At 25.4% G+C, this 21,121-nt stretch overlaps 1 protein-coding gene across 1 annotated transcript; it reads right to left on the minus strand.

Moving 5' to 3' along the window:
* Positions 1 to 200: 200 nt before the first annotated feature.
* f (espin protein forked) lies at positions 201 to 14,527 on the minus strand. Its single transcript, XM_011501287.1, has 11 exons — positions 14,407 to 14,527; positions 12,761 to 13,040; positions 10,082 to 10,274; positions 9,500 to 9,675; positions 8,019 to 8,115; positions 6,741 to 6,907; positions 5,194 to 5,497; positions 2,445 to 2,788; positions 1,309 to 1,484; positions 1,027 to 1,223; positions 201 to 536 (listed from the first exon to the last, which is right to left on the minus strand). The coding sequence occupies exons 1-11, from the start codon at positions 14,494 to 14,496 to the stop codon at positions 254 to 256; spliced, it is 2,307 nt and encodes a 768-aa protein (XP_011499589.1). The 5' UTR covers positions 14,497 to 14,527; the 3' UTR covers positions 201 to 253.
* Positions 14,528 to 21,121: the final 6,594 nt, after the last annotated feature.

Below are 21,121 nucleotides of genomic sequence, written 5' to 3' on the forward strand. Positions count from 1 at the left end.
GCCATTGCTAATTATTAACTTTTGAAGTAATTTCATGTTCTTTTGAGTTAACAATAAACTTCGTATATTCACATAAAAATAAATATCATAAAAATTGTTGAACTAACTCTCAATGTCCATGAAAATAGTTTTGTTCATCTTAATTATAGGTATACAAATATTTTACAAAAAAAATTTATAAAATCGAATTTATCATTACTTGTCACAAATACAATAAAAGAGAAAAATTCAAAATATTTTGTACTGAATCGTATCAGTCCAGAATATTGAGTTTACTATTGGTTTTACGTAGCTGCGCTCGCCACGGAATAATATGCACAAACTCGGAATCATCATTTGTTCCATTTCTTTTTTCGTCTTCTTGAATTATTGCAGATTTATTTTCTTCACTTGATTTAGATGGCATTGCTGAAATCAGCAATATATTAGAAGAAGTTGGTGGATTGTCGACGCTGATGTCCTTTTTTGAAATCAATGGACTCTCAACTTTCGCCAAGGGAATAGTTACTGACGCAACAGATTGTACTGGATTAGCCCTATATTCATAAATTATATGACATAAATTAATATATGTTTGATACAAAATATATTGATACGAAAAATGTCTAAATCTTGTACCATGTATTTAAAAAGTTTTCGATTTATTAAGGATCATAAACTATTAATTATATTTATGTAATTAACTATGTTCTTCATTTCAAGACATTACAAATAAATAAAACATTTTAAAAAGAAAAAAGTTTTTTAAATAAATTTTGTATAATTACTTTTTAGGTACTCATTTCCTTTATTATATAATATTATATCAAGAAACTTATAAATAAAAAAAAAATTTAATATTTTTAATAATTTTATTAAACTAGTGTTTATTAACAAATATAAAATATATTTTCAAAATATTGCAAATTCAATTTATGTCTTATTATTAACCAATTAAACTATGCATTAATATTATAAATTACTAATATAAATAAGTCGTTGCAATAGATTAAAAGTCCATCACGATAAAAGTATATTATGACATACCCTACAATTTTTATTTCGCTGTCTTTTTTAGCCAATAACTGTCTTTTCCAAGGTGGTATTGCTTTTTGTCTTTTTTCCTCGTTTTCTCGTGCAATTTGTTCTTCTAATTCTTTTTTTGCACGTTCAGCTGCTTTTTTCGCTAGCATTTGTCTCTTCCATATAGGAATAACATTCCCAGAATTATCTTTTTCTGGAATCTAAGAAATAATGTGTTATATATATATATATATATATATATATATAAAACAATTTAACTTCAATAAATAAAATTGTACTACTAACTTGGTCTACAAAATTGGAAATACTAAAAGCTTTATTAATTTCTGTGATAAGATTTTGCTCTTCTGACTTTTCAACTTGAGCGCGCTGTACTTTTAACTTCTTTATTCCGGGAATATCTTTTGTTTTTTTCAATTCTGCTATCAAGTCTGTTTTCTGAATAAAAAATGCTTCCGACACTATAAAAAAAGATTAGATAATGTTATAAAATTATTGTATAATGCAGGAGATTATTATTTTTAACATTTTTTATTATAAAAATTTTAAATTTCTTAAAACGTAGAATTACTAATTTCCGTAGACAAAAAATTCGAATAATACGAGCAACCAGTTTTATATTATTATTTTATGTCTAACTATTATAGCACTTCCAAGAAATAATATAATTTATTATTAGATCTATAATTGATAGATTCTATTAATGAAGCTTTATATTTTATAAATCCTTTACATGAAAATATAATCATTTTCGGATAGCAATAACAATTTTAAGTCCGAAACTGTAGTTTCCTTTTATATTTACTATTAAATAGATATATCTAATAATAAACATGAATTAAGAACTGCTTATTAAACAATTAAATAAATTATCGAACTTTTTATTTAAAAAGCTAAAAATATCATGCCAAAATGTAATTTATAAAACGTTATCATTCGGATTAAACATATATAAACAAATATCAAGAATTTTATCAGATAAAACACAATCTATTCCTTTATTCATATTATTCCTAATAGTAAGTAAACAAAATTACTGATAGACATAATAAAGTTAATAAAATACTAGCTGTTTTATTATATTATATTTTGTTTTCTCTATTAACCTCATGTTTATACGAAACAGAATATAAATTGGATGAGAATCAACAGTATCATTATGGTTCAAAGCTTTCAATGTGAAATGCATGTTTGTAGTTTATATTACGCCGAGAAAAATAAAAATATGATAAAATAATTCTTCAAAGAATTTTTTAGACTAAATACTAAGAATACTGAGTATATATATGTAAAAAAATTTTCCGTTTCTTCATTGTTTATGTATATCATTTTGAAATATTGTACGTTTTTATTAATGTTTCTATTTTAGCTATAAATTCAGATAAATTTATTTATTTAAAACTTAATAAAGAACTAATGACCATTGGTCATGGAAACGCTGCGATTGGGTGGGGCTGAAAATGTTTTCGTAGCATTCATCTTGACATTGGTACGCCTCAGCTGAACACTTGTTAGATCCTGAATGCTAATAGTAGCCAAGGGCTGCTGTGTCTGCTGTTGCTGATGCTGACTTTGCTTCACCAGGTGTTCCCTTTCGGCCGTCGAATTTGTTGATAACAATGTAACAATACCGTTATTGGGTGGTGGCGGTAAAGGCGGTGGGGGTGGTCCTGACAACTCCGTCCTCACGGGCTGCACATCTCCATCGCTTTTTCGGTTCTCGTCGTCGCTTCCACAGCCCTGGATGTCCAAATTATCCACCGATCTGCTCAATAAATTTTAATTCCTCTATATTATACTAATTTCACTATCAGACAATAGAATATTTGTATATTTTTATACACTTATTATTATTTTTATTTAGATAGGTATCGCTATTTATATAATTCTTCTTTTCTCAAAATTTAAATCGAAATGGCTCATAAAGAAAAGTATTCTATATCTTGTCCAACAAAATTTTTAAAATATTTATTGAGAGTTAAAAGTGTATTTTTAAAAAGTGAATAAAAATTTTTTAAATTTTCACATTATTTCCTGTTTTATTTTTTATTTTTTATCTTAGTAATTTTTTTTGTCGAAAAAAATTTTTGACAAAATCAGCTATTAAACATATAAGCAATTTAGATTAATCGTTAAATTTGGAATAATTATAAAACATAATAAATTTAAGTATAAATAAAACTTTTATATTTCTTAAATATTATTATTCAAACATTTTTTTAATTTAATATAATTAATTAATATAAAAACCTGTAATACTGAAATTATTTGAATACAGACATTCAAAAATTCAATCTTTAGTCTTAAAAAAATTATTCACGAGTAATTAATTTTTTTCAATAAGCATTTATTAATATTTATATTTATTAAATTATTTACAAATTAATATAACAAATATAAGTTGAGTTAATTAAGTATTTCCTTTGTATTTTAAAATTTGTGTAAACTATATTCAATAAATCTGTAAATAAACAAATTTTTATGTCCGAAATAATCATATGTAAATTTGCGTACGAATAAATTAGAAAATAGTTTGCTCTTGATTTTATGGCCTGATGCTCAGAAAACATTACAGGATATATTGTAAAGATAAAAATAATTTCTTTTACGTAAAGTTGACATACGTACAGTCTATACCATATTTTAATATAATAATGAAATTATAAGCTTATTTATAACAAACTGATTTTGCTGACTTACTGAATACGATCTTTGAATGTGAATTTGTAAGATAATACAGCAGAATTTCACAATAAAACATATATTTATGAACCGGAAATGATTGTACTGGAACGTATGTAAATAAAGAAAAAACTTATGGAAAGTAGAATATAATTTAAAGAGTTAAAAAGTAATGTATAAAATAATGCTAAACTTCGCGAATGAAATAAGTAAATAATTAAAATTTTCATATTAATTATTAACATATTAGTTTAATATGATTTCACTTTCTTTTTTCATTTATGAAAATTGACGAGACATGAGAATAAGTTATAAATTTGCATAAATAACAATACTAATTTCACTACATAGAAATTCTATTCAGTAATAAATACTTATACATTATTGTAAACCAACTTTTTTCAATAAAGTAGATTTTGTATTTTTATTCCTACTTATTTTAGAGTGAAGAAAATTTCTCTTTTCACTTCTATATTTAAGTGTTATGCTTAATGATTTAAATGAATTGTGATAATATAAAAGGCATAAATATTAAATATGAATTTTACATAAAAATTATAAATATTTCAACAATTATAAAAATAAACAAATAGCCTAAGTTACAAATCAATATATTTGACTTGATGTTAACGTATTGTAAGCTTATATATACTTTATTTCTTACAGGGAAAGTTTTGTTATCGTTTATTGTTTAAAAATTTATGAGTACTTAATAATTTTATCACGAAATTCCGAGCTCTAAATAATTTGTTTCTTCTCCCTAATGCTACAAATTTTAATATCATCATAACATTGGCATTAAAAATCTGAAAATTGGAAATACTTTAAGCTGATGGTAACTCAATTGTGTGTGTATATATATATATATATATGCAATGTGATAACTATTACACGAGGTTTTATCTAAATAATATAGTAAATTCATTAAATAGTAACAAAAAGTATTAAAATTTTCATCAAATTAGATAATGACGTTTGCGAATAGTGTAAAATCTTTAGAAAAGTGGTTTAAAATTTTGAAATGCACGTTCAATTCAGTTGTAACTTTTTAATCAATATGACTTCTATGATATATAATAGCCTTGCGATCAAGTACAATAAAACCAGTGGTGCATAGAATTTAGTCGAATGCCGTTCAATTTCTAATAACATGACTGGCACAATATAATGAAAAACAGCTTGCTTTAAAAACTAACGAAAGTAGTAACAAGGTGCATTTTTATAATACTTTGGTTAAAACACCATAGTGCACTGTCAATTTAAGTTTGTTAATAGATTAACGACGTGTCTTAAACGTAAGCTTATAAAGTTTATAAATTAAATTTGTAATAAAGAATCTCCGTTTCACGCGGCTTGTCTTGCCAATAAATGGACCTGGAACCCTGTCCATGGGCAACAGCTCGCGGCTTTCTTTGCTAAAAATCCTAGCCCACCAATTTTCAGAAGTAAAGATGAAGAACGACAAAAAGAAAACAAAACGAAACCTACCTGGCTTTGGAGAGGCTGTTGGCTGGACCGGAGGTGGCTCCCTTGCAAATACTGCGCAAATACTCCGAGGGTTTGAGCAAACTCTCGGAGTCCGTGGCCTGGTTGGCGAACTTGGGCGGTATGAAGGGTAGAACCATGTGCCTACTGAGCGGATGAGACGTCCCCGTTGGCTGTACACTCGTAGTGCATCGACTCTCCTCCTCGGCGCTGGCGTTCGGCGTACAGCTGCCGACTGCCGAGTCCCCGGGAACTCGTTGAGCCACGGCGGCGGCATCGTCCTCGTCGTTGGGTCTGGCAGCCACTGCTACTCACGAAGAACCGGAAGAACGAACGCAAGAGGGGATTATTAATGCGAGAGGAGGAGTCTCCGGTGAAATCTAGGTAAGTGTATTATATGCCCGCGTGAGTGCCATGGTCTAGTAAAGGCCGTGCACATCCATAATCGTGAGCGTGTGCATCTGGATCCAATTAAGATCGCCCCGGCCACCAACCTCAAACTCACTCTCTCTCGATAGCTCCGAGCGTCGAGTCCAATCCCTGCAAGGATTCCTCTTTACCTGACGCTTGCTATTTGTGAAAAATCTCGACTTACCGTACGCGCAATTCCGACTTCCCTTGAATATAAAATGTAGCCTTTGCCCATAGGGTGTGATACATTCTTACTTAATTCAACGCTTTTTTCCGTCGACTATCATTTTGCAACACTTTTATGTTTAATGCTATGCTTAACCATCGTCACGGATGCCTCTTTGTTGCGCGAATTAATAAATTTCCTTTCAAGCTCAGTTAACATAATACGGTCCAATAATCAATTGTTAAGAGAAATATAATGAAAATACTCTACATTCAATCACAAGTTTGATTTGGTAATTAACGTTCACGGTCTTCACTCATATTAAAGTTCTGCTATAGTATGTTATAATTAACGTATATATATAGAGTGAATTATATATATGAAATCATTATTATTAAATATTGTCTATAACAATTATTACATACTATTATATATTATTTTTATATACTATCTTTTTACTGATGAATCAATGTTAAATCAAGTTATACCCATTCAATATATGTTTATAAAAGTCTACGTTAATGCAATTAGTTTTCGTGATTACTAGATAATTGATAGCATTCTAATTAGTGAATAATTTATCCATCATTGACTGAGTTTTAAATCAATTGAAGACAATTTATATTACATTGACAATGTTCAAGTACTTTGACAAAATGAAATGAGAGTTATAAAATATAGATTCATATCCATGCAAATAAAATTTTTCATAAAGCATAACTGCTCACTCAGTAAAGTAAAATATATTTTATTAAAAATTTATCAAAATATTATTAAAACGTCAATACTTAAAAGCATATAGTTATTTTTTAAAAGCTGTAAAAATGATTTCAAGCTTCTCAAATATTCGATATAATAGAGACATATAATATAGCAATATAAAAATTGTTGTTGTTGTTGTTATTGTTGTTGTTCTTATTATTACATGTATTATTAAGAATAATACATTTACAGGAAAAGAAAAATTTTTTACCGGAAATGGTCGTAATATTAGAGTTGAATTTTTGCTCTTGTGTTGATGACTGATTTCCGTTAAGCTTCTGTTCCTTAATATTATTCTCGGCAATTTTGGAAGTAACAATCACTACCTCCTCAATTTCCGGCGGTGGTGGCGGTGGCGGAGGCGGTGGCCTAAACATACTGTGAACAAATTATACAAATATATATATTTCAAGTGCTTTAAATTTTACAAAAAGTTTTATAAATTTTGTATTTTATTGTATAGTTTCATTACTTTTGGTTTATTTATTTAATTATATATTTGATTCACCTTAAAACTTTAATATTACGTTTGAAAACATTTTTATAAAAAGTAAGAACAATAATTTTCCCTTAATTATAAAGATTTCAATTTTTACTTCATATAAAGTACATATTATATTTACATATTCTGTTTATTATTATCAAAAGATCTAAGCTAATATAATATTATTTATAAAATTTTAATTTAAAAATTGAAATAAATGAAAAACATAATTAACTTAAGAGAAAGCATAATTTATTTTAAAATTATGTATACCATAATATTTTACTGTGAAATACATAATTAATAGTGTGCTTAAGTTGAAACTATACACTTAAAATAATTAGATTTTATATGTATTGTTTCAATGCAAGAAAGAAAAAGCTAAATTAGCGAAATTTGTAAGATTTATGAAACATTAGTGAAAACTTTTCAAATTTTAATTCTAATATTATAATTAATTATACTAACAATGCTGAATATTAGTCATTAAGAATTTTAGACTTATTTTTAAATTTATTAATTATTTTTTAAAGTAAACTACAGAGTAAATTAAAATATTTAAGTTTTAGATTTTCAATCATTTTAAAAAATTCTAAAGTATTTACACTGTTTTATTGGATTTAAATAGTTCTCTTCTACCAATACATACATAATTTATATATAATACTAAATAAATATATATCCATTGCTGAATTCAGCAATGTATAATTTTATCATCATTTTGTAACAAATTAAAAGACTTAAGATCACGAAGAGAAATGTCTAAATTCAATAAAACTAATGAAATAGAAAAGTAACTGGCTGTAAGTTTCAATTATTATATATTTAATTTCAAAAAACAATTATGAAGCAAAATACTAAAAAATATTTAATATCGATACGTACTAGTAACTTGTTATTTTATTTCTAATATATTAATATTTCATTTAGATAAGCATTCATTTGCAAAAACTATATCGAATTCTTAATCGTTTTTTTTACACTCGATTGATTCAACCTACATACCTGGATCCAGAGATCACTGCCTTCGTCCCCTTTTCACTTTCTGCTCTTGTCGAGCTCGTCGTCGAGGTTTTCCTTTCTAAAATTTTACAATTATTCCCTGCATGAATATCTTTTTTATTTAAATTCGTTTATACTATAATTACACGTCAAAATTCAAAAATTAAATAACAACAACTAAAATATGAAATGTTAAAAGTTATTTATATCCTGAATTTTAAAAAATACAAGTTTTTTCAAGTTTTATAATGCGAAATCTAAATAACATAAAAAAGATTAAGATTTATTTAATATGTAATTAAAATTTTTTAAGATTGCAATTATATCTAAAAATAACGTATGAAATATATTCGGAAGTATTAAAAATATTTTGTATAATTGCAGATAAAATAAACACTTTTATTGGTGTGCGCTTAAATATCGTGGCAATCAAGTAATACGTAGAAACATCTAGTCTTACTCGACATTACATCCTGTATAACTGTTTTAATAAAATAGCAATTATTTCGTTTATAAATTTTCAACTTAATTTCAACTATATCATCTCTCAATTATTCAAAATGATTAATCGTAGTCATTTATTTGAAGCATATATTTTATGTACAGATATGTGAAATAATTTCATATAGTTATTACTTTTTATAAATAGATATATGTAAATTGTTCAAATTAGTTTAAGTATAAACTTTTATTTTTAAATATTATTTAACGACTAGCTTATATTTTACCGAAAAATATGATTGTAAAAAAAAAATAAAAGTTTTAATATTATATACATTTATTCAATGTTTTTACATCAATTATAAATATTATAAATAAAAAGACTATTTTAATACTTTATCTTATTATCAATCATAATTAAAAAATATGAAATATAATATATTACTATATGTTATATTTATTCAGATTATATGAAAAATATTTAATTTAATCAAATCTTCATATTATCTGTTAATTACTATTTGTCGAACAATATTTTGTTATGCTTGTATTTTTAATAAAACTGTATTAAATTTACTATTTACATCTTCAAACGATACTATGATACTAAAAAGCCATAAGAATATTTCTCAATAGAGAATAATGAAAATTCACATAACCTTATTAATATATGCTTGATTACTTAAAAACCATGTCTTTTATAAATTTATTAATAATTGACATAAATTAACATTTATCAAAATTTACACACCAAACAGATGATTTGAATCGAAGCTTTATATACAAACATACGTGCATAATTTAAATATTACTTAAGTAACAAATCTGTTTAAATTATAATAATTTTCGATTACTTTTAACTAAATTCTCAATAAGTAATTTATTAATTATCATTTGATTTTATATAAATAAGCAGATTAAAATTTTATTAAATAAAATATAAAAATATTCTCTATATATAAAGCTTTTAACAACTAAATATGAAATATTCTTATTTAATTTTAAAAAAAAAAAAAAAAAAAAAAAAAAAAAAAAAATAGTACCTGCCAATATTTCCGTAACCTTCGGACTTTTGCTCATACGCTCATTGCTACTGTTACGAGAAAGTGAGGGAGTCGACGTCGTTGAAGAGTAACAATGGACTTCGCTACTCATATTAGATGATTCACTAGCACTGCTGCTTCTGCTGTATCGTCGATCCATCTTACGTGATCGACTGCTAATGAAAAATTGCGTAAAACATCCATCTGGTTATAGATATTATTCACATCATGTACTCAATATGTCAGAAATGAGCATAGAAAAAAGTGAAAACTAAATTAAAATAATGATAAGGGAAATAAAGAAGAAGATCTTTATAGAAATTTTGTAAATTATTGTATTGTGTATATTAGATTTCGATAAATTCAAACTGAAACCGTAAAGTTTAATGACAGCATAATATTTGATGAGTAGCTGTAAATTACAAAATTGACGAGCTATCGCGTTAAACTGGATTTCCGGATGAAAACAAAGACAAGGAAGATGGAATTGCTTGTCACGCAGTAGTAGCGCATAATTAGTCCATAAACGTATATTTTTTGGGAAAACGGTGACCCTCCCCATAAATAAGAGACGATAATTACCTGATATCCGAGGCATTATCGGGGTGCTTCTTGGCGGCTCCTGTATACTTGTGGTTGCCCTGCTCCTCGTGACCGATGCAGATTTGTTCGTAGGCATGTTCGCTACCACTGTCCTTGGCCAGCTCGGATCTCAAGGAGTTAGTACTTCCATTCGGTATTAGCGTACCGTTATTGATGTGCACATCCACTTTCACTACGAAAAGTGCGGACAGGAATAAATGTTAGTTCCTTGCTGCCAAGCTGTTCTGTATCTCTTAACTGTCCGTCTAGAGGCCTCATTGTAATAGTTAATAAAGGGACACTCGATAGTCAATTTGGATTGCTACTTAATAAAAATGGAAACAAGGAAAGTTTGCCGATTGCGAAAACGATGATTCGCTTATGCGCCAAAGGAGCGGACGGGAATTTTATTAGTAGAAATTTTGTCCCTAGAAATTTACGTTTCCCCGTAGTGCGATGAATTTAGTTTTGCTTTCTAACACAGTCTACTTTGCTTTTATCCGATACTCGCGGTATCTAAATATATAAATAATAAAATCTATTAATTATTTGAAAAAAATAAAGTAATACCTTTTAACAACCACGTAATCTTTAAACTCTAGTTTATATGCTCATTGCTAATGTTCTGGAGTCTATTAAAGAATTCCAAATGTATTTCCATACTATTAAATATATAATAAATAGTTAACTGTGTCAACACTATTAGTTATGTACAATAATTTATTTTAAAATATTATGGAATCTAGAAGTAAACAAAATTCAATAAAACATTTAGTATTAATAAATCATGTTCTCTATGTATTATATATAAATACTTATTATATACTTATATATATATATATATATATATATATATATGTGTGTGTGTGTGTGTGTGTGTGTGTGTGCGTGTGTGTGTGATAAATTATATTTATAAAATTAAATTAAATTTATAAATTAAATTTTCTATCATTCTTTATGTATAAGTAAACGTTATTTATATATTTATGGCAATTAATTCATTTTGTTTTGGACGATTTTCAATATATTTAAACCCAAAGCGTAATATAATAAATACATAGGATTTTAAATTTTTACATCTTGTAAATTTGTCGATTTCTTTCAAATTAGGCTTTTTATGTCATTATAAGCCATTTTACGCTTTATAAGACATGAGTTGTCTCATACGTTTTTCCTTGAAATCTAATGTTATCTCTCTTACTAACATCTTTGCTAAATATAAGACTTAAAACATTTTGTTTAACAACTTATACAATTTATTCGATTATTAATTTGATAAATATAATGAATTGTGAATATAGTTATACAATTAGACACTTCCTTCGTCAACTATTGTTTATGTTATTAAGACAATATAAAAAGCAAATGTAGATATAATGTTTAAGGAATTTAAATTTTACCAAATATTTAAAGTCTTGTAAATTTTATTATTTAAAATATTCTTATAATATCGCGAGTTATTTAGGAAATAGCAAAAAGTGCAAGCATAAAAGTAACCTATACAGTGTGGTTTTACAAGTTGATTTGTTAGATAAGGAAACAGGTATTGTCGTAGCTTACGATATCTTATCGCGGAATTTATCAATTTACTGAAAATGTGATTTATGCACTATTTGGTTTTTCTATTAATGCGCTTAAATATCACGATTTAAGAAATCTAAATTTATAAATGTAAACTATTAAATCTTGATTTATATTATAATCATTACAATTATTATTATCTTATTGTATCTCCTTACAGATCTTATTATTAATATAAACATTAATCATATTATTTAATATAGACTACTTTTATGCAATTTTAATAAATAAAATTAATTTACTTTAAAATATATTACAGAATTTTAATTCTTAACTAATTCTAAAAATATTTCAGAAATACATTCAACATTTTTATTTAATATGCATAATCCATTTTTGAACAACATTTTATTGATCTATTTAATAAAAAATATTATATGAACGAATTTAAAGCCAACAATCCTAACATCTTCTATTTCATTCATTTTGATATCGTAATATCAGAAGTTCTTCTGTCAAATTACTATTTAAAAATTACTAATTCCAGGATAAAAACTTTCTTTAATCTATTTTAATCACCGATAATAACAAGAAATATCGATTGCTAATCGAATATAATATTTTGAATTGTTCAAAATAAAATTATCTTTAATACTAGATATCAATTTATCGAATTAAAAATACTATTTTTCAAATGCAATTAACAGTTTGAATAATATTTAAAAAATGCTGAAAAAATTCATTTTAATTTAATAAATGTAAGTAATTTTTCTGATCTGCTCGTGATTTTAATTACGATTTATCGAGTACATTCCGTGCAATTAATATAAAAATAAATTTCAAATACAATAGTAAAACACTGCTATTGAGCCCATTTTCTTCATCAAGTAGGAGGATTCATTTAATTCGACTATAAGTATAATCAGGGAACTCTGATTCTTCTGATTGCTTTTAAATAATTTGAAATCAGTTGTACTTCAAAGAGATTTCACTTCCGTATCAATGATCGAGCATCTTAACGATCCAAAGGTATCATGGAATCGAGGTCGCACGCACTCTTTCTCCCACCCCCCTCCACCGGTCCTACTCTTTCACAAACTCGCGCTCCAAACCAACTGCTCTTTAAAGATGAAATAATGTGGGCCGCGCCATACTTACCAGTTAGAGTATCGTCCTTCCCTTCGGTCGACGAGCGGCTGTTAACGTTGGTCCGATCGCCACCATCTTCGAACAGGTGTGTGATGCGCGTATAGATGAGGTCGTGAGGACTGTGTAGATAAAAGGACTCAGAAGAGCCGTGACTAGCGCTTTCCTTCTGTCGACTGGTCTGGAAGGGCGAGTTCATCGGATTAATGTAGAGGCCGTCTCGAGGCCGTGAGCCCGGCGGGTGCAGGAAAAACGGCTCCTGGAACATACCGCTGCAGCCGCGCAATGAGCACTGCCACAGCGATCCGGTTAACCATGTTCAACCCACAATGCTCAATTGCCACGACATTTCGTTTACGATTATACTCGTTTTTGTTTTAATAAAATTATGGTGTAATTTTTAAAATAAATGTACTTGAGTAATTTAAAGTAAAACTTTCATGTAAATTAATATTATAGTCCATCGGATTACTGTTGTTTAGTAGCATTTACAATTTGAATATAATGTAAAATTGTAATTCATCAAGCCTTAAATTCTCCAAAAACTTAGTCGAAGCATCTGGATTTATAAACAATCATTTCATGTAAATATATAATTTATTTAATAATAACAATGTTATTTTACCCTGATTTAATACTTATCGTTCTCTAGGTGATCGCTAAAAAAACTCCCTGAATATTTATGCACCTTTAAATCATTATTTAAATAATATTTTTAAATATTAAAATATGTAAATATAAAAAAGATTTATAAAAAATAATGAATCCTATAATACTTGCTCCACTTAACCAACAACATGTTTTAAATTAAAATTAAATTGTACGGTAAAGAATAAATAAACCAAAAAATTACTTTATTAGAAAGCAGGTAAATAATATTGAACAAAAAAACATTAAAAATACTTTTCTACAATAAAAGGTTTTAAAAAATAAAAATCTTTAATTCAAAATAGTTAACAGTAGCTGTTCACATAATATTAAAGTTAAATTATCTCCTATCAACTAAGTATTCGGATTTTTTTATTTTTATAACCTTATTTCACAATATGTTACATACGAAAGAGAGAGAGAGAGAGAGAGAGAGAGAGAGAGACAGAGAGACAGAAAATTTAAGAAATTAAAATTCTATCCAATACATTTCAATGAAATTTTAAAATGTCTAGATAGAGTATTAGCAATATATTAGAGAAATTATACAAAGACGAAAACGATTTTACATTTATTTTCTAAATTTTATACATAGAAAACTATATTGAAACATTGAAATAAATATTTTATAATAGGATATTTTAATACACTATTTTAAGTAATTTCCTATATTCGTTTAAAAAAATAATTATAGTTTTCTGAATGCATTAAAATATCAGTAATTTTTTTAATAAAGATTATTTTTCTTTTAGAAGATGTGAAATAAAAACCTATAAATAATTTTATTCTCGATTCGATAACTCTAATAAAAATTTTAAGCAATATCCTTTGAAATACTAAGAAACTTATAAATTTAGTTTGAGTAATTTTCGCATTAATTGTTCAATAATGTATTTAATGATAAAGCACATCATCATTAAATACAGCATTGCTCTTAATTCAATGAATATGTTATTTTAAATCGTTGTATTTAAAAAAAAAGTTATAACTAATCAATTGTTATATATTACCTTATCAATAGAGCCAATCATGCAGCTGCTACTTGGTGTTATTTCACTTATATTCTCTGAATAATCTGAACCTAACCTGTCTTTGGCCATTGCAATGTGGCATTGGAAAGCGCTTTCATCTACCTCAAACTGTAAATAAGAAATTTAACGCTTTAAATTCATCTTTTTGTTGTTTCACAATAAGTAAAATAAAAACAAGAGAAATTTTATCATTTAACATTAATAAGTAGTTAGTTCTACAAAATCCACAAAGATATACAAATATTTGATATCTTCATATTATTATTCTAAAATAATAATATTAAATAATGTAATATAACATTTTTATAAGCAATTATATACATACTCTGTTTGTTAAGAATTCAATATTTTTGTCATATGTCGTTTTGTCACAACTAAGTAATTTTCTCCTAAATTAAATTTAAAAATATTTTACACATTAATAGATTTAAGAAAGATTTAAATTTATTGTAATATACATAAAGTTAAAAAATGGAATGTTATTTTTATGGATATTTAACATTGTGATTATTTCAATTAATCAACGTATTTCTCCATTGAATTTCGAAATCGGCATATGATTACATTAGAAATAATTCAATAAAATAAATCTCTTAGCTTTGGTACATCGGCATATTGTATGCGATTTTTTATAATATTGAAATTATTATAAATATTGATCTACACATAAATTAATTGGTCCGGATGGATATTTAATGTTAATGACATTTTCTTGGTTGATTAGCCGACGTAGTATAAATTTTTTGTTTTGATTGGATTGTATAAATATTTAGAAACGTTTTTTCTTCGTATATATCATGTAAATGATAGGCGAAACGTATCACTCGTCATAGCAAATCCAGTCCCTATCACTGCATGCAGACCCGATGTGGTAATAGCTACAATGATTAGACTATCCTTTATCATTCTTTTAACTTACGTATCCAACATTTTAACAATAACTGCAAGACCCGTGTTCAGCAGCTCGTGCAATTGTTTCTCATATTGCATTTCCAATGAGCTTGCCTGCTTAAAGGATTACGAAGAAGTAGAAGAAGAAAGAAGTGCTGATTAAGCGGCCCGCCAACTTTACGATCCTCTTACATATTCATCGCGGTCACCTGGCTATTGCAGTAAATGATTTCACGATCGACGATGGCTACTAATATGATGAGTCGAATTATTTTTCAACTTGTCGTCAGTTTGTTAACACATGCTCGCTTTAATGAGAGAATCGACAAACTCTTGAATTGTCTAAGTATTGTTTTGAAATATTTATTACATGTTCCAACATTTTATTATACAGATTTATTACTTTTATTGTATCTTATGATAAGAGCATATGCTAGGAAGGTATTATCTTAAAAAAATTAGTTTATTTTCCTTATTTAGATAATATAATATACATAGATTATTTTAATAGAGATTTAATTTTTCACTTGCCATTTCACAGTTTCAATAATATAAATTTTTACTTGAAAAAATGCAATTTCATACCGGCGTTTTAAAATAAATATCATTAATTAAAACGAATATAATTTACGTTGCTTTAAAAATAAAATTGTTTAAAACAATAATTTTTTATTAAAATATATCTTATAAGAGTTTTTATTTTATAATAATTTTTATATATTTATATTAGTGATTTGTATCCTAGCATCCATAAGTACAATGTAATTGACATTATATCAAATTCAAAATTAAAATAATTAATTACAAAGTTTAATCTTTATCTGAAAATAGATATGATAGTAAATTAATTTAATTATTAATTTTATCTTTTAAGAATCTATAACCTTCCTTTAATGAAATTTTATCGTTTACTTTTAAATAGTTACATTCTTAATTATTTTATAATTATCAATAATAGATGACTATATACTGTATAAGAAGTAATATAAGATTTAATATAATAAAAAATGTTACTTTTGAATACAAACAGATAAATACTATTAATTATGAAAAAGTATCTAAAATATATATAATAATAAATATTGAATATAAATTCTGTGAAAAAAACGGTAATAGAAATTTATTGTAGTTTTTATTTGTCACTGAGTCTACAAAAACTAGGTTTTATTCTTCCCAGAATAGTTATAAAAAAAAATTGCAAAACAGCGTTTTCACGTAAATTAAGCTTCTATATAAATTGTTTACACAAAATGTATATAGATATATATAGGAGTAAACGTGTACATGAGTGCACGTGTGTATAATTTTTCTATCATTCTCTAATGAAAATTTTAAATAATATTAAGTAAATTTTAAATTAAGATAATTCAATAAATAGCTAATACAATTTATTCAAAATTTTTATAAATTTCAATAATATTTCCACGATGAAAACAGTAATACACTTCGAATTTCAATAATGAATTTATATTTTGATGAGTATATTGTAATGTATATCCAAGAAATTTATATATAATTAAAGTTAATTGGCTTGTTTTGATGAAAACATGAATAATTAATACTACTTGGTACCCGCATAGCAAAACTTTAAACAATGTCATTTAACATAATAAGTTATTATAAAAATTGAGAAATATTTCTGCCATTAAAGATAAGAATTATATGTTGATTTATAATTAGTTGCTTATTTTTCAATATATAATTTTCGCTACATCGTTGTCTACATCGATAATTATTTTCTAGTTTTAACAAACTGCGTCAATAATTATCCAAAATGAATACCTAAGGTACTTCAAATTTTTAAGTGTATATCACTTCTAATTAATCTTAAAGAAATTTAGTAAACTATGTGTATATATAAAAATAATAAATGTAATATATAAAATATAAATACCTATCACTGCTTATATATATGTATATATATATATATATATATATTATAGAAAATAACCCAAGTTAAATAAAGAATTGAAGTTAATTGTCTATCTATAAATTATCGGTACATTTCTTCATAAACAATAATCACGCAACCGAAAATGTCAATATTTTCAACGATTACATTCGTCATTAAGTGCAAGGTCGTATTATTATCTCTCGGCTCATTCGACGAGGTGCGTGTACATCTCTTGTAATCGTAATAACTTTCCTCAGATTTCTCAGCTCTGTAATGAAACTGTAACTCAAGAAAAAACTTTCTTGTAATAACTGTTGCACATCAGTGGCCAATTCAGACGACATTCAAGAGGACAAAATTTGGAAACTCAACATATTCCTGCGCTTCAAAAAAAACGTAGCTCACTTAACGGAATTAGTTGGAACTGCACTTGCATGCATCTAAGACGAAAACATCAATTCGCTTAACTGTACATTAATTTCTTGATATTGCCGTTAATGAATTGTTCTCTCAGTAATTTTGCAGTTTTTAACGATCGAAGAACATGGCAATTAATAGAAATTAATACACTTACACGACGTTTCAATCTAAATGATTATAATGGTAGGGACATACGTATTATACTTGCAATTCTGAGAAATACATCGCCAGTTAAAATAATCGCTTTAGCTAGTTTTATTATAATTAAGATATGTGAAAATAATTAATAAAAAATTTAATTATTAATCATTACTGTTTCATTTTCTTAATCCTATTTATAGCTAAATACGTTTAGGAATGTAATTAAAGACGTTAAAGTACAGTTAGATGTACTATTATCTCTAATAGAATTAAGTATTAATTCGTATTTATATCGTTTGGTAAATAAAAAATATATAACTCTGTGTCATTTTTTTTAATATTAAAATAATGGTTGTAATATTGATTTGTTAAATACTATATAAAACATTTTTGATGTTTTAAATTAGTAAATCAAATTGTTGTCCTCTCCTATTTTTGTTAAAAAAAATATTTTAACTTAAATATCAGGTATATTCAAAATTTTTGTATTAAAAAATTATTTAAAAAATCTTATTGAAACATTTTTTCTATCTATTGGCAGCAATTAATACCTTTGACTGAAAAAATTGTATGCGCTGTAATCATGAAATTACTATATTTTCCATATTTAATATGAAAGTAAACAAAATTGTAGAACCAATATTTTAAATTAAACTCTACTGTTCAAGCAAAATTTTTTCTTGTTTTTTTTTTTATTTACAAGAAAAATATACATTTTAGTATTTAAAAGCATTTTGAAAATACAACTTCATATGTGCCTCTCTGCTCTACTTACAAAACTTTATTGTCTTGTTTCTTCAACTTTTTTCATTTTGTTCTTATTGAATTAATGTTGATAAGATTAAATTTCAGAAACTGTTGCAAAAAAAAAATATTATATTACAAATGACTTTACTATATAACTGTAAACTTTTAATTAAAATAATCTATTGTCTAAAATGAATGGATAATAAATGTTTTAACATAATCACGTAATTTTATTTTCAACCTATAGTTTTCATCGATATCCATTTTAAATCTTATGTTCAATATTTTTTATAATATTTAATATAATATGTAATATTCAATGCTAAATTAAATTCATGAAAAATTTACGCTTAAAATCATGTTAAATTATTTACGTACAAATGACTCCATAATTAAGTATAATTATATATATTTAAAATTATATATATTAAATATAATACAATATATTGATTAAATTATTATTAAAAATAACAATATAATATGTCTAAAATTAAAATTTTTCAATTTTAATATTATTTTTAGTATAAAGTTCGAAATCCATAATCCAATGTATTTTTTTGTACAATACTAATTTTTTTTATTCTTTTCTAAATTCTAAAATATAAATGTATTTTATAATATATTAATTCCAATTTTTTATTTTAATTTTATATTTATTCATTTAATTAAAAAAGTAATTAAAAAATTAATGAAAAAAGGTAAATACTAATACATAAAATTTCATGTTTATGGACCTTTTAATTATATATATTATTTAAAGTACTTAAGAAACTATAATATGAACAATTTAAAATAATAATTTAATGCTCGAAAAAAGACCGAAAACCTTTTACTTAAAATATCTTAGACAACATGTTGTTTAAAAATACGCATTGGAAACTATATAAATGTTATGGAATAACTTTCGTATAGAGTGAGTTTTTAAAAGAAAGTGATGTTTAATTATTCAGGATGCTTCTAGTACGATTGAAAAATTTTTTGTGCTACAAGGATATATTACGAGTTTCGCGACAACGCCATTACAAACGAGCTTTAGTAAAGTGAGGTGATTTGCACCTGACAGCGCGTGAAAGTTGATGTAATTACCTCGTATAATCTATTTCTAATCCATCTTTCAGTGAAACTAAAGTTCGGCCATAGAACTATTGTAAAAAAGTATAGGAATCTTATTTTATATCAAACGTATAATTTTCTTTAAAACTTTACTTATAAATATTGAGCTAATATAATACGTTGCTTCTGACTTATAATTTTCACTTATTTTATAATTCTGATAGGTATATAATACACAAGTAATATAACATCTAAATTGTTTTATTTATCGATTTTCTAATAAAGATTATTCTAACGGAACATAAAACTTTCATTTCAAATGATTAAGTAACACATTTTAAAAAAATCTATATATTTTACTATCCAAAAATAATGCATGAAATATTCTTCATTTATATTAATCCATCAACATTTACTGGTTTCATCAATTGTACTACATAATGCTAATTAATTATAATTAATTTAATGATATTTCATGAACGATTCATCTTATTGAATAAATAGTTAAAGCATCGCACTTCAAATTTCAATTATTACTATTTGCGAAGAGAAAGCTAACATTATATAAAATATATTTCAACTTAATTTTCACCTGAAATATAACAAACACTACTGCTATATGAGATAAAATATACAAAGATTAAAATTCAAAAAATCTTTAGTCAATTGCTATATTTACTATATATTTTCTAGTTCGATATATTACATAATTTCTAGAAGAATAAAAATATTAGATTATTTATTTTAATTTTTTGTTTTATAAGTACAATTATAGATTGTTGATGCTGCAATTTATTTGTGATTAGATATTCGGGAAACTGTTATTCGGTGATAATACGATTGCATAAATTATAATTAAATGATTACTTAGCTTGCGGGGATAATATAAGTTTGTTTTCCGATTTTATTATAATTTTATAAGATATGTCAATATTGATAAGAATATAAAAAATTATCGATTAATTTCAGTTCAGATGCATTTACAATAATAGAAAAGGTATGCACCTGCTATTATTTCATGATTGGGAAATTTCAGATATGCTTTTCGCTCAAGTAGGTGAAGAACGAGTCGTCCAATTTGTGATAACCTTCATCTAGTTATATTATGGTATATGCCATTGAAAAGATCGAATCACGTTATGTTATACCTTGGATACAAAATTTGTACTTGAATATCAAGCAATTAAAGTAGATCAAGTTTGTTTTTTGATAGGATTTTATTAAAAATTTGAATGGAGTTTTTAATTGTATTAATTGGTGAATAAATTTAGCATACATACTTCTATTCCCGAATTAAACTAATTGTTATTTGATTAATTTATTATTTTTTATTATAAAAATGGATAAATAGTGATTGGACATTGCTTCACACGTTCAAATACAGTAAATCGAAATTTAGTGAGAAAATGATACTTAACATATTTTTAATTCAATTTCATGTAAAGAAATAAGCAAAAATTACATTAACGTCTTCATCAATTACATTTTAATATAATTATTTCGTAATAAATGAATAACTAATAATAACTAAAAATATAAATCTAAAAA

This window comes from Ceratosolen solmsi, unplaced genomic scaffold (assembly GCF_000503995.2).
Source record: "Ceratosolen solmsi marchali unplaced genomic scaffold, CerSol_1.0 scaffold57, whole genome shotgun sequence".
NCBI lineage: Eukaryota > Metazoa > Arthropoda > Insecta > Hymenoptera > Agaonidae > Ceratosolen > Ceratosolen solmsi.

Excerpts from the sequence above, each read along its gene's own strand:
- f (XM_011501287.1), bottom strand. The coding sequence starts at position 14,496 with ATGGCCAAAGACAGGTTAGGTTCAGATTATTCAGAGAATATAAGTGAA. Across the intron at positions 9,676-10,081 it reads GATAATGCCTCGGATATCAG|CAGTCGATCACGTAAGATGG; the intron begins GTAATTATCGTC and ends ATTTTTCATTAG. Across the intron at positions 5,498-6,740 it reads TAATATTACGACCATTTCCG|CAGTGGCTGCCAGACCCAAC; the intron begins GTAAAAAATTTT and ends CTTCGTGAGTAG.